General features: G+C 40.3%; 1 protein-coding gene across 1 annotated transcript in view; it reads right to left on the bottom strand.

The window, feature by feature from the left end:
• LOC145440003 (uncharacterized) overlaps positions 1 to 15899 on the bottom strand; it is a 45758-nt gene that overhangs the window by 23880 nt on the left and 5979 nt on the right. Inside the window, exon 3 of the mRNA XM_080317666.1 lies at positions 14542 to 14604. Within this exon, the coding sequence (XP_080173792.1) occupies positions 14542 to 14604 (63 nt within the window). The remainder of the gene's footprint in view (positions 1 to 14541; positions 14605 to 15899) is intronic.

Genomic DNA, 15899 nt, shown 5'->3' on the forward strand with positions numbered 1-15899 from the left:
ATATCTCGAGTCACCTTTTCGTATGACTTGACTTGACTCGAGTCACTTTGCAAAAATGACTTGACTAGACTTGACTCGGCGTTTCAAAAATGCAGATTGACTCGTGACTCGGAGCAAAATTTCCGAGTCAATTTCAAGTCATCAAGTATTATGTGTGTCGGTAAAAATCGCCGTATCTTTTATATGTTCGGAATAATCTCGATACGCTGGCGTGCCCGTGACCTGTGGGAGCGACCAATTTCATTCATTGAATGATTTCACGTTTTACTGAACCTCCGTTGTTCTATCACACATAGATTGACCGCAAACGAAGTGATTTGAGCATACAGCGTACCTAGGCCCTAGGCGATACTTCCGGGGGGGCCCTCCTTATCTAAATTATCGCAACTTCTGGGGGGCTACGCCCCCCAGACCCCCCTCACTAACGATTGATACTTTTATTGTTCTGCACCTCATATACACTGTTCCGGTAGTGCTTTGTCTGTACTTCATGATAAAACTTTCAGCATATAAAATAATTATAATGTCATGCCACAGTACAATATACGACTTGGCATATTCGAAAACAAGTGACTCAAGTGAACTTTAGCGCGTTTCGAGACCTACCTATTTAGAAAATTATGGGATGTAGCATGACATAATAGTATAACAAGGCAACTGCACGCCAAATAGACCACATCAATCCAGAAAGCTGTCGGCTGACATTAGTAAAAAGCCAGCACACCACATCAAGGTTTCAGTCAGGTGCTGGATTGGACCTATCTTTTTGCTACAAAGAAGATTTTGTTGCATGATAAGGCATAGAAGCAAAATGTGCGACAATGTGGTACAACACTGTCAGTAATACCACAGGAACACATCAGTACTGGTATCACCTGTGACGAGCTAGTTGCACGATCTGTAGGAATATAGCTTTCAATACAACATCCATTGTAATATAATATTTATTGAACTCAGAGAATTTTTGGGTGCCTCTTTTCAAGAGTTAACTTCAACCTAAGGGATTTAAATAGATCTAAAAGCAAAACCAAAAAGGCGAAGTATGACGCAACAATCAAAATCACAAACCATGATATTCGCATCGTCACAATGACAACAACAACAACAAACTTTGAAGTATACGGAGATACGGTACTATAGTGGCAGCGCAATTTGTAAATAAACAGTTACACTATAGAAATTAAACATGGAACGGCAACGACCGATTTTGCAGCTTCGTTCCGCTTGGCCGGGGCTGGAGTGGAGAATCGTTTTGCGTAAGCGACTGTAGGATTTCTAGCAATCCAAAAGCTATCTTCCCGAGCGCAGAAATTATTGAATCTGGTCTTGATCGAAAGCTACTGTTGCACCGATTCCGAAAATATACATTAAAATATTGATCAGGCACTGATCCACCTAGAATCTGTCCTCCCAATCTGAAATATCGGCATTGTTCGAACAATCGGAGAGTCGCAACGGGTCATTGTTATGGTCATTGTGTTGCGGTTACCCGATTGTTCTAAACAATGCCGATATTTCAGTCTTGGAGGACAGATTCTAGGTGGATCAGTGCCTGATCAATATTTTAATGTATATTTTCGGAATCGGTGCAACAGTAGCTTTCGATCAAGACCAGATGCAATAATTTCTGCGCTCGGGAAGATAGCTTTTGGATTGCTAGAAATCCTACAGTCGCTTACGCAAAACGATTCTCCACTCCAGCCCCGGCCAAGCGGAACGAAGCTGCAAAATCGGTCGTTGCCGTTCCATGTTTAATTTCTATAGTTACACACACGAAACAACACGCACTAATGAGAAAATTGTAAGTTATAGAAAATATATTTTTGTCTGTAAGAACTTGCCTGGTTGGATTAAACCTAAAACGCCACAGATAGCACAGACAAAAGACCACTACAATCAAATACAATATACGTATTTGAAAGCACTGTTACATCATTCAAGAAGTCTATTAGGCATTATAGTTGGTGGAAAAACAGCATCATCCTCAATTTTTGCAGAACATTCCTGAGCTGACATAGATGGTTAAATATTTGTGTAGCAGTTCAAAATTTGCATTGTCGCTTTCTTTCCAAATCTGAACCACTTCCTTTTCTGAGATCCTGACTTACATTTAGCATGTACTCGCGGCATTGTAGCAGATACTTGACTGCAGTAATTAGGAGATACTGATGCTACCAATTACAACATAACATATAACTGAGTGATACCAAACTCATCGTAGCTAATGAAATGTACGGTTGTCAAGTGACGAGTGCGCCTTACTAAATATGCTGTTTACCGAGTCATATGTATGTTGAACTGGTAGCCCATTTCTAGAATATAATGGTCAAAATTGTCTTATGCAACACCTGATCTTAGGGCAAATTTTGGTTGCAGTCAAATCCGTGGAAAGTTGCACATATTTTTCATAAAAGTTAGAAGTAAAAAGTCGCATTGATTTTTCACTAAAGTTACACTAAAAAGGTACATTCATGGATAAGTTTCTTGAAATTATTAAGGTATGAGATACTCGAATCGATGCGTATCCAAGGCACTGACGCAAAACTCAGTGTTGGCGCCTTCAACAAAATCAATAGCCTGAAAAAATGGACCCAGTAGTAATATAATTTACAGCGGTCTAGCCTGAATGTATGTCAAATGAGAAATGACCTCAAATTTAAACGACAGTGATAATCAAGCGATCTATTTACATGAAGTAACAAATATTTCCAGTAAAAAGTGAGTTGCAGGAAAAATCAAAAAGCTGCAAAAAGTTGCTCGAAAAAATGAAGCAAAGTTGCAATATAAGATTCCTCCAAACAGCTTAAAACACCATACTACATAACTTCTGAGTATTTAGGAAGCTGCCAGAAGCTGTAAAAAAAGTTGCAAAAACTTGCCCTGTGATCATTTAATTCTTTCCTCTGCGGCTCTGCCCTGCTGAAATTGATTCCATTGCTAAATTGTTTGGTCACATTTTGGTCTTTTTCTGTGACATCACATTAAATTATCAACCTCACAACAAATTGAATATATGTAGCCTTCCGTACACCTTTCACAATGATAGCCATTCAAACCTTTCAAAATCGACATGGATTTTTGAGGCATAAAATATCAGGCATTAGGCCGCTAGAAAATTTCCTGTATGCAAGATCTATTGTATATCTATCTGTAGGGCTCATAAAATCAAAGTAAGCTCTTTTATCGGATGCAGAAATTCAATGATCGACTACTGTTTACGGTACCATATGCTACATGGGTACATATATTTTCACGGTTATTCGTAAAATGATAACCAAAAATCGCGTAAATGAAGAAGGGGGGGGGCTCATAAAATCAAAGTAAGCTTTTAGCGGGTGCAGTAATTTAATGATTGACTACTGTGTGCGGTATTACATTCTACATGGGTGGATGTATTCTCACGGTTATTTGCAAAATGATAACATTCGCGTAAATGTAGGGGGGGGCCTTTAGCTAATGGCAAAATAGATAGAGATCATAAAATCAAAGTGAGCTCTTGCAACGAGTGCAGAAATTTAATGATCGACTATTGCTTACGGTACTATATTCTACATGTATTTTCACAGTTATTCGCAAAATTATAACTAAAATTCGCATAAATGTAGAAGGGGGGCCCCTTCATAAAATCAAAGTAAGCCATTTTAGCGGGTGCAGAAATTTAATGATTGACTACTGTTTACGGTATTATATTCTACTTGGGTAGATGTATTTTCAGTTTTTTGCAAAATGATAACATTCGCGTAAATGTAGGAGGGGGAGGCCTTTAGCTAATGGCAAAATGGATGGAGATCATCAAATCAAAGTGAGCTCTTGCAACTAGTGCAGAAATTTAATGATCGACTACTGCTTACGGTACCATATTCTACATTGGTGCATGGATTTTTGTGGTTATTCATAAAATGATTACTAAAAAATGAGAATTGATGATTGACCTGTCTTTACGGTACAATACCATATTCTTTATGGATACAAGGATTCCGCGGTTATTCAGAAAATGGTAATACTTGAAAAAAAGCGCGTAAACCGGAGAAATAGTTGGAAAAAGCGCGTGAACCGAGGAGGGGGGCCTCGAAAGCGCGTAAATCAACCAGGGGGGGCCCTAGGCGACCGCCTACCTCGCCTACCCCAAAAGCCACCACTGGCTGGAAAGCAATATAATAGCCAAGTATCCATCGCTGTTCTATAGCACAGGCTTAAATTGTATCCCATGGATATGTAATTGGGTCGTGCATCATATCACTTCGTTTCAACTATCTGAGGTTTCGCATTCTATTCTCTGTTTTGGCGGATGATTATAGATGTAGGGTATATCGTTACTTACGTAGTTCACCAACTTTAGGCATGTGAGAGCTATACAACGCCTTTCTGTCTGTCTATTTAGTTCTATATTCGGTCCGGGATTTAATATCAATGGCGAATGCAATGACTTTATCATACTTCGTAGGCTACTTCGAAAAGGCAACTTGACTTGAATTGTGACTTGACTCGTGACTTGACTTGACTTGACTCGAGTCACCTCCTAAAATCGAGCGACTTGACTTGACTCGAGTCACTTTCAAAAATCGATTGACTTGGCTTGACTCGAGTCAAAATGAGCAATGACTCGAGATAGCTTGTGACTCGAAGGTAGTGACTTGATCCCAACACAGGTCTAATGTAAAAAATCTTGCAGGCGTACGGGATTTATCTTGTTTTATATGTTATTTCCATCATAAAATCCAAGTCCGCCCGATTGGGATGTTGGCTACTGTATATGACCGGTTTATGGCGTGATTTCTGACGGAAGTATAGAAAACGGTTTTTCAATATCAATGTGGCAAGTCTGACCACGTCTTAAGAAAGTATCGTTCGGACCAGCCTAGACCGTTTGGGCTTAAGCTTATCGATTCGACCGATCACGAAGAAATTCAAGCACGTAGTTTTCTGTTACCATTTCCAACCGCGAGATCAAACCAGTAGAATCTGTAAAATATTTCGGAGTTATGATTGTCCTCAGACTGTCATGGAAGCCTCATATTGATGCTCTCTGTACTAAACTGTCTTGTGCAGTAGGTGTCTTATATAGGTTGAGAATTGTAATGCCTTGTCACGTTCTGCGGCTGGTGTACTTGGCTATATTCCATAGTCATATGCAATATGCAATTTGTGATGGGGGTTCCGCATGTAAATCCTATCTTAGACCTCGAGAAGTTTTGCGAAACCATGCTGTTAGTTGGTCGACGAGAACAATTATCCCCAGGCTATAAAAGACTTGGCATTCTAAATCTGAATGATCTACATCACTACGAGTTAGCCAAAATGATGCCTAAAATATACTATTCTAATAGGAGATTTTTCAATAACTATTTCCATACGTTTTCCGGGGTTCACTCATAAGGCACTAGATCCAGCTCTCAGGGAAAAATAACATTACCTTCATTTTCTAAGAACTTGTCACAAAAGAATTTCAGTTTCAAGGGTGCCAAGGTTTGGAATAACCTTCCAGAAGAATATAGATCGATGCAGTACAACCAGTTCAAGATAAAATACCGCAATTTTCTTGTTGCAAAATACTGAAATAGTTATGATTTGCAGACACTGTGATGTAATACTGTTCCATTTGCTACGCCTTCCTCTGTTGTTGTTGTTGTTTTTGCTGTTGTTGTTGTTGAAAAATACTGAAGTGGTTTACGATTTGCAATTACTGTGATGTAATACTGTTCCACTTGCCACGTCTTTACTATTTACTGTACTTGCTTTGATGCATATTTTTTGCTGCGCACACTGTGTACGTACACTGTGTATACTAGCATACTCTGCTTGGACGTTTACTGCTGATTTCCCATGACTTTTATCTTTCGTATTATTCATGTCCATAGGTTAACTGCCATATTCGTTAGTCTTGATATACCTACGTCTTGCCATATTTACTCGTTTATAACTCCGCTGGGTGGCGACTGGATCTACGACCTTCCGGCCCCCCGTCGTCTCCAATACCAATATACATTTTGTGTTTGTTGGTGAGATGAATAAAAACATACTGACTGACTGACTTGCAAGTCCTCGTCGAGATTGTTGGTAAAGTGGCGGAATAGATATAGCATGTGATTGTTCCAGTTGATATATATTTAGTTATTTTAGAAAAGTCGACATGTAATCTACTTCAGCATGTGTTCTGGGCAGTTGACTCGAGTCTAATTTTTCATATGACTTCACTTGACTCGACGTTTCAGAAGTGCGGTCTGACTCGTGACTCGAAAGCAAAGTTTACAAGTCAAGTTCAAGTCATCAAGTAATTTGTGTTGACAAAATCTTTTCAAAATTCGCATTGTTCGCGATACACTGCTATGACATGTGGGAGCAACTAATCACACAATGATTGTGCATTATACCGAGCCTCCAATATTATGTCACAAATAAATGGACCGCAATCGCATTGATCGGCGGTTTCAGCTTACGCTGTCGTAAGAGAGAGAGAGTCTTTATTTTCATCGAACCAAAATACACAACAAACGGCAGTGATGGTGGTACAGAAAATATGCGTGCACAGTATTCGGTATTAGATAGGAATGATCGATAAGACCGTGAAGGTCATCTAGTCTGATCACACCAGCATCAAACAGGTACACTTGACTCAGAACAGTCTGGCTGTGAAAAAATGTTTAGTTAGGAAAGGAAAATATAAAAAAAAATTAAACAATGGTAGCAAATGATCAATGAAGCAATGTCTGGGCGAGGTAGGGCAACAGTGTTAGTGTAACGACAAGAGGTGATCAAGTAGGGCTTTTTTGAATCTATTATAAGGCAATTCACGGATATGTGATGGTAATGCATTCCAGATGATAGGTCCCGAGTAGTCGATAGATCTCTTAGTTAGTTTGCTATTGGGTTGGGGTAAGTAGACGTTTCCTTTAGACGAAGATCTCGTGTAATGGGAATGGACATGTTTAGCAGGTATGAAAAAGTCATCAAACACAGGAGGGAGACTATTGGAAAAATATTTGTGAACAACTTTTGATACTTCGAAGCGATACAGCTCATCAACTCGCAAAATTCGATGCTTACGGTAGTAAGGCGATAAATTGGTACGTAAAGGTACAGATGACATCAGCCGTATCGCACGGTTTTGCAGGGTTCGAATTCTGCACAAAAATGTTGTACATGCATTTCCCCATACTACGATTCCATATTGCAGATGCGAGTGGAAAAGAGAGAAGTAGATGGTTCGTAGTACTGATCTGGAAACCAAAGATTGGAGACGGGTCATTATTCCCACACACCGAGCTAGTTTTGATATTGTGCATTCAATATGCTGCTTCCAAGACAATTTGGAATCAATGGTGACGCCGAGATATTTTGCTGAGTCACATATTGAGATTTGTTTATGATTGATGTTCACAGTGAAATTATGACTGGCATTATTTAAAACGAGCATCTCGGTCTTATCTGCATTCAAACTTAGTTTGTTTGCTTGCAGCCATCTCGACACTTTTGGGAGTTCCCTATTCACAGATGCATGCAAATCATCGACAGTGTTGGAGGTTATGAAGAGGTGAGTATCATCAGCAAATAACGTTGTGCGGAATAAAGATGCATTAACAATGTCGTTAATATAAATGAGGAAAAAAGTCGGTCCAAGGACTGAGCCTTGTGGCACTCCACAAGTTATATCTCTGGTAGTCGTTCTTAATGTCCCAAGTTTAACAAATTGTTTGCGGTTTGCCAGGTAGCTGTACTAAGCTGTACTGTAGTAAGTAATCTAATAACGATGCATCAGGGTTGCCATACCGTCCATATTTCTGAGATTTGTCCTTACTTTGAAGGGCCAGGTCTTAGAAAACTCAACTGTCCTTATTTCTAAGAAATGTCCTTGTTTTAGATTTGCGTCCTTATTTTGTCTTATTTTCAACAACTACAAACTTCGATGGTTTTCCTCTGGTATCTGTGTTGTAGAATATTCTACAATTATGCTTTTGCGTCGAGATTTTATGACATCATAAATGAGCCGAACTCCCGTGACTTACACACCACAGGATTTGACTTCTAAGTAGTGAGATAGCTAGCCAGTGAGTGGTTTAGCAGTTTCGGCTCTGCCAAGCTATCGCAGCGGACGTCATTTTAGCAGTAAACAGCATTACCAGGTTTCGGCTGTTTAGTCTAGAACAGATTAAGCTTTGGGGAAAGCAGTGCAGTCGACACTTGGGTGAAAAAGTAGCAAAGCTATAAATTATTGATAAATTTATCTAAATTATATTGAATATATAGTTTTAGCCACTAATAATACTAAATCTGAGGGGCGATTGTTTCGCACTTTGCAATGTCTGCAATTCTGACAGTAACCTGAAGGGCATGGGAAAGACCGCTATTTCAACTCACATTGATACCCAAAAACACATAAAGTGTGTCATAATGACTAATTAGAGCCAGTCGATGAATAAGTATTTTGCAAGTCGAGCGGCACCAAGGACCACAGACTACAAGGCAGCCGCCGCTGAGGGTAGGCTACCTGACCTGGGCATTCCATACTGTCAAATAACAGCAATCATTCCTCGCCAACGATTGCTCGTCGCAATTTTTCAAAGCAATATTCCCCGATCCCGACATCGCAAAGAAGTTTGCTTCGGCCAGAACCAAGACTGTACAGTGTACAGTGTACAATGTACATTGTACAAGCCTTGTTACTGGAGTTCCTACTATCATAAAAAGTGAAGAGGTATTCGCAGAATATGAAGTGTTAATGGCTCAACTATATCATCGCAAATCGAACTCCGCTGATAATTTGCCTGCCCTCAAAGCAAGATTGAGTGATTTGGCACTTGCCTATTGTGGATATCCTATTGATTCGGCAAATTTTTTAATAACGAAGGAATGTTTTCGTGCAATAAAAGCATTGCGACAAAATCCAGACATTCACATTAGCAAACCGGATAAGGGGTCTGGGGTTGTAGTCCTAAACAAACGGGATTACATATTCAAAATGGAAGCAATCTTGGGTGACGAATCAAAATTCATGGTACTTGGTCCCGCTGCTGAATTCGATAACATCGCGAAGATCAAAAGACGGATACAGCGCCGACTATACATAGTCTCAAGAAAAACGGCTCCATAACACCTGAGGTCTACGCCTCCATCAGACCGGTTGGGGCACAGAGGCCACGTATGTACGGACTGCCAAAACTCATATAACCAACGTGCCCGTTCGACCAATTCTTTCTATGATTGGATCGGCGCAGCACAAGCTCGCGAAGTGGCTTATCGGTATTTTGGAACCAGTGCGTTCCATGTATGATTCGCATTGTGTCGCTGATTCGTTTACATTCGCGCACGAGATGAAAACCACCGTGCTTCCAAACTCGAATATGTTTCTCGGTTCTTATGATATCGTTAGCCTCTTCACGAACGTGCCGCTGAAGGAGACCATTGATATTTGTGCGGACGCGCTATATGGTGGTGGTGATTTAGCACCACCTTCCTTCTCGCGTAAAGTGTTCGTTGAACTTCTTAATGCGGCTACTTGCTCTGATGAGTTTAGTTTTAACGATACCATCTACATGCAAACCGACGGTGTAGCTATGGGTAGTCCTTTTGGCCCGATTTTAGCCAATATATTTGTGGGATTCCATGAAAACAGACTTTTCGCCGCAGATGAAACCAAGCCTCCATTCATGTACCGTCACTATGTCGACGACACCTTCGTTATCTGCAGCACCGTAACTGCCGCACCCCAAACCTCCCAATTGAGGGGGCGAGCTCGAACGGGGCCCAAAATTATTTCGTGAATTAGCATATATTATAGAGTAATTTTTGAAAATTTATGCAATTTTTTCAAAATTTTTTCGCGCTGCGCGCTAATTCAAGTAGCCATTTGTCTTTATTATTGGGTTTTGGGCCATTACCGCGCCACAAACCACCAAGACATACAATCAAGTTTTGGGCCATATAACATGCGACTCCAAGAAGTGTGCCAGAACGATCGGCAGCGAGAAAACCTTGGCCGAAAAGGTCTATGCCCTCATGCTGACCGAAGACTTCGTTATATATACAAAATACATATAGGTTTAATTGTCTATAGGCGCCTAAATGACCGGCGCCGAATGTTGCTGTCTTTGCAATCTGAACCTCACAAGACAAATACCATCCCGCTGGGAAAAATTTTATGCCAGTGAAGAAATACCAATTTGAAATCGTGTGCGTCTCTTAGTTTAGAAGTTCACGTTTGGGCGATTCTATATTTTTGTTATAGCAGACTGGAAGTCACGAAATAACATCATGTAACTAAGTCATATCAACGGGTCCGCCCGCCGAAGATGTTTAATTATTAATTACGGGCCCTCCCGTTTTCAAGACACTTCACTCGGCTCTACCGGTGAATCTAATTACGTGAGTAGAGAGGACAATAAATTGATAGCATAATATATATGCAATCGCCGATCTGATTGACCGATTTTATCATAAATTATCGAAAATTTTCGCGCTTCGCGCTGCCTCACAATACAGTACAGATGATTTCGTGACAAACGCGAACAATGTGATGAGGGGGGTCGTTTTACACCCTATGGGAGCCCAAAACCCACGTTTTTGTGGGCCTGGCGAGGTACTGTTTCGTTCCTGCCAATGGGTACGCCCGAAGATGTTTGATTATCATTGAGTCGTCCTACCTTTTCAAACACACCTCACTCAGCTCTACCGGCAAATCTGATTACGTGAGCAGAGAGAAGATAAAAATTGATAACAATATATATGCAATTCCCGATCATACTGACCGATTCAATCATGAATTCTAGAAATTTTCCGCGCCTCGCGCGCTTAGGCGACAAAAGCTGATTCACCAAACAAACTCCCAACAATATGATAAATAGCGGTAAACAGGTTATCGCAGGAGGGTGGTCTGGGGGGCGATGCCCCCCAGAAGTTTGTCCTATAACCCTATGGGGGCCCAAGACCAAAGTTTTTTTGGGGGGGCTGACGAAGTGCTGTTGCGGCCCTGGTTATCTGTCAAAATGAGACGGAGTACGATGACTTCTTTGATAACTTGAATTCTCTACACTCGTCTTTAAAACTCACATTTGAAAAAGAGCGTGCGAACTCGTTACCATTCTTAGACGTTCTAGTGGAAAAACGGGGTATTAGCTTTGTCACTTCGGTTTACCGGAAGCCAACGTTTACAGGACATTATATACGCTGGAATTATTTTAGCCCGAATCGCCGTAAACTAAATTTGATTGGCACGTTGGTGCACAGAGCCCTGATGACTTCTTCGGATGTAAAATTAAACGCGGAGCTAGAACATATCCGCAAAATCCTAATCGATAACGGGTACCCCGAACACATCATAAAGAGTTCTGTGGACAGAAAACTCAGTAATTTCAATCCCAACAAATCACAAAACACGAACACACGATCTGAGGAAAATGTATATATACATTTACCGTGGCTGGGCCACATCTTTCCCGGTTTGAAAAGCAATTGATTTCTGCTGTAAATCGCTGTTACGATAACCTAAAAACTAATGTAGTGTTTACCACCAAACAATTGCTTCCTGCAACGCGCAAAGATGTTCTTCCTGCTTCTCAACTAAGCAATATAGTCTATGATTTCAAGTGCCACTGTAATTGTCGGTACGTGGGAAGAACAACTCAGCGCTTGCAGGAACGCATCAAACAACATGTTCCAAGCGTTATTAGTTCACGCACATTGGACTCTCGCGAAAACGCAGCCGTTACTGATCTGCGATTACTAGAACGTAATCAGGCCCATGGCTATGAACTCTGCCATCAGCAAGCATTTAGCTGAGAATGCAACTTGCGCTTAAACTATCGCGATGAAAGATTTTCTATATTAGGTAGAGGCCGCACTAATTTCCATCTGTCTGCACTGGAATCGACTTATATTAAAATCCACCGACCGCGCTTGTGTCAGCAGAAGGAATTTTTAGTGAATCTAAAAATTGGCCACTATCTGCGCTCGCGGTTTGCCTGTATTTCATGTTGTTTGTCTCTATGACGTCATAATTGGTTGTATGCAATGTAGCTAGATGCATGTTTTTGAAATTCTCCATTTGCTGACGATTGCCCTTGAAAAGTGTCAGCTCGAAAAGCTTCGGGTTTTAATTTATTTTACTATCAATATTGAATAGATTATTAAAATGTATATTAAAGTTCTTGCTCCGTACGCTCAAAAAATGATTTTATCTGAGCTTGCTTGGTTTACAACCGTTTTTCCATCTTGTTTGACGCCTCTAATGACGAGGTGAAGAAGTTTAGTTTTTACTCTATGAGGCACAAGACCAACGTTCTATTTTATTTTTGTGTGTGGGGGGGGGGTGTGACGAAGTGCTGTTTCGGCCTTGAGTAAAGGTAAACCTAGACCTGCACTGTTGTGAGATCCAGGAGGCACTTTCTAATAACAAGGGGTTGCTGCAGCAGATTGTTTTTGGCGAAAAGTATGGAATGTCATGCGTTACGGCTCGTACAAAATATGCTTTTTTAATGTTAATCTCTTTTTCGACGGTCCTTATTTTTGGGTCCAAGTCGATGACAAGCCTGCATAACCTACAGCTGACAATACCCAGTGCTCATATAACCAACCCTCTTATATGATTTTAAATTTCAATCGAACTAATATAGTTCATACGTTGATATACCTTCTAAACCAGTGGTCGGGAACCTTTTTTGTCAGAAGAGCCATATTAGCCCTATTTTTTCCATCTCAGCTCCCAAAGAGCCATACAAGCCAACCAACTGTTACGTCATAATTGAAAATTCGTGTCGTCATTGCAGCACTAATTCGAGCTCACTACGTCGGATTCCTCGTGCGCGCCATATTTTCTCTGTAAAAACTAGTATCTATAATATAAAAATAATGCTCGAAACGAGAGGCAAGACACAGACGGGCCAAGCCTCACCATTGATAACGCAATTCATAGTAAGTAGCTTATAATTTATTATAACTGATATTAATCGAATGTGAATGATTCCGAAAATCTAAATACTTATCGACTTCTGAATTCTCAAAGTATTCGGCGGTAACATAGCGTTGCGTTACACGCCTACATTTTCTCGCCTGTACTAAGCAGAGTTATTACTTACCAATCAAGAACGTGGATAGCTATGACGTTGTTTGTAATTCGAGTTTGTAATTTTCACATCCCCAACAGTTCATTTCGTGCCGTAGATCAGGAAGGCTACGTTTTGAAATGGGCGTTGCCATGTCCGGTATGCTCAAGATTTCAAGTCGGGTAGTCTACATAGAATTCGTGAGTGATATTGGCCGCCGGCGTGACGTAACTTAAACTTGATGATTTTGAAAAGAGAAAGTCCGAACCCCTAAACCTGAAGACGGCATTGTCTTTACCTCTCAAAGACATGTTTATACTTCCACCAGAATATAATTATTATGGCCGTGATGAAAATTTACCAACAAGTCGATGCAATATTGATCAATTCAGTACAAAAATAAATATTTGGCAAAGAGCCATATCTTATACCCAAAAGAGCCATATATGGCTCGCGAGCCATAGGTTCCCGACCACTGTTCTAAACAATCACGGTAGACTTAAATTGTACATCATGGATGTGTTGCTGTTGTTATTGTTTTTGTTGTTGTTGTTGTTGTTTATTCAACAAAATGATTTCACACCTATCGCTCGACGGCCTTTTGCACCACGGTCATTGTACATTGTATACAAAGAATGTAAGCAGCACGAAATAACGATCAATAACAAGTTGGAGTAGAAACAATCAGGTCATATATGGCGGTCAAAGAATTACACAATTTGATGCTCGTACGAACATAACAGAATAGAATAATGGAGTCCGGTTATAAATATAAATTGGCCATTACCATGAATGTGCAATAGGTGGGGTGGTTTGCATCATATCAATTTATTTCAACTGTCTGAGGTTTCGCATTCTATCCCGCATTTTCGCTGATCATAATTATAGACTGGGATAAAGCGGTAATTGCATAGTTCAGTAGTTATACGTATGCATGAGCGATACAGCACCTTTTTGCGTGTATATTCAAATCTATATTCGTTCCTTGATTAAGAATAAATGGGGACTCAACCTGTATTTGAAACAACTAACAAAATGCAAAATGCAATGACTTTGAATCATGCCTCGTACTTCGAAAATACAACTTGAATTGATTGACGTGACTCGTGGCTCGTGGCTCGTGGCTCGATTCGACTTGACTCGACATGACTCGAGTCACCTCCAAAAATCGGGTGACTTGACTGTTGAATTGACTCGTGTCAAAATGTTTAATGACTCGACCTGACTTGTGACTCTGAGGCGTACTGAACCGTATCGTCCCTACTAATTTGAACCTTTCGGAGCATTTTACATACGCATACTTTAAGGAACTGAAATACTTTGAATTATCTATGTGGCGTCACGTGGCGTCGAAAGTTTGTAATCATTGCCAGCTTTTAGTTAAGGTTTGTGATCGCACCAGCCACAACCTCCCATGGGTTCGTACCATGACTAGCGTCTGGTGTCTATTAGATACATCATTCCGAATACAGATGCGAACGAGCAATAGCAAATGTTTGAAACTCACCCGCTTGTTGCTTTAAACGCATTTGCTCTCCTTGCCTCTTGGGACGTCGAGATGGACAATAAACTGTTTAAAAAAAGGAAGTTTGTGTTGAACTTGACCATAACAAAAATAACATTTCTCCAAAGTCTAAACCTTAGTTAGAATTGTACTTCATGTCTAATGAATCATGATGACGACTATCTGTCAATCGACTGTGGATAAACTTATGACTGGTTTGATATTGCTAGTAACAGACAAAGCTTCCAGAGTATACTCCGAAATGTCTCCGGAGCTATACAAATCAGTCCATAAAATCAGCAAAATTGATTAGCAGAAGATTATCATTATTCGCGTCATATTCATTCTCACTCATTCTTTGAAGATGCGTCCATGCGGGATACATTATAATGACTTTGCGACAAAACATTTTTGCCAATTTTATGTGCTAGCCCCGCAGAGGTGGTCAAAGTAGTCAAGAAAGCTACTCAAGTAGAAGTAGAAGTAGCGACGACAAAATCTACTCAAGTACAAGTAGAAGTACTTTTTCAACAAGGCACCGAAAACTACTTGAAGTAGAAGTAGAATTGACTGACTTTAAATCTACTCAAGTAAGTAAGTAGTTTTGAAAACAGTCTTAATTCGTTCGCATGGACTGTCAAAAGCTGCAAATTGAGTTATGCCGAAGGTGCAAAGAGCTTGATTTGTAATGAAGAATACCGGGAGGTATCAATTTCCGACAGAATAAGCGTTCTTTCGTATCATGGTATGCCAATTATAGTATTGATAGGAAAATGCGATACTAACCCATTGTTTACTAGAGGACGCCGTTTTAGAGAATATCATTGCATGGCGCCCTGCCCTATATTATAAGGCCCCGACTTTAGGCGAAGAGCAATCGGACACGGTTTCATCACTTTGCGCGATTAGTATACGTTAATATAAATATTGTGGATCGTAAAGGTTATGTTTGGTGTCGCATTATTTTCGGAAAATAGAGGCGTTACTACATTTGCTTTATGCTTCCACATGTATGTTCTGCAGACAAAGAACTGAAAGTAATTATAACTCAAAGATGTTACTCGCAATTGAAAGTGACATACAAATAACACTTCTAAAAAGCGGAAAATATATTTCATGTCTTTATTCGTCCATAAAGCTTCGAAGGTGATCTGCTAAAACAGGTGTAACGTTTCAAAGGACTGGATTTTCCAGATTAGCAAGGCACGTAATGGGCTGCTAGATTACGATATGATAGGTAATTGCTAGATTGCAAAAGGGTATAGTGTCAAACGGATTGTGGTGGGCCATATTTACTGTGATGAAATATTTGATATGCGCGACAATGCGGTGTGAGCGGAACCAAGCAATCCGGTACTCAA

The sequence above is a fragment of the Botryllus schlosseri genome, chromosome 5 (genome assembly GCF_051294905.1).
Source record: "Botryllus schlosseri isolate E-star chromosome 5, Bs_hap1, whole genome shotgun sequence".
NCBI classification, from domain to species: domain Eukaryota; kingdom Metazoa; phylum Chordata; class Ascidiacea; order Stolidobranchia; family Styelidae; genus Botryllus; species Botryllus schlosseri.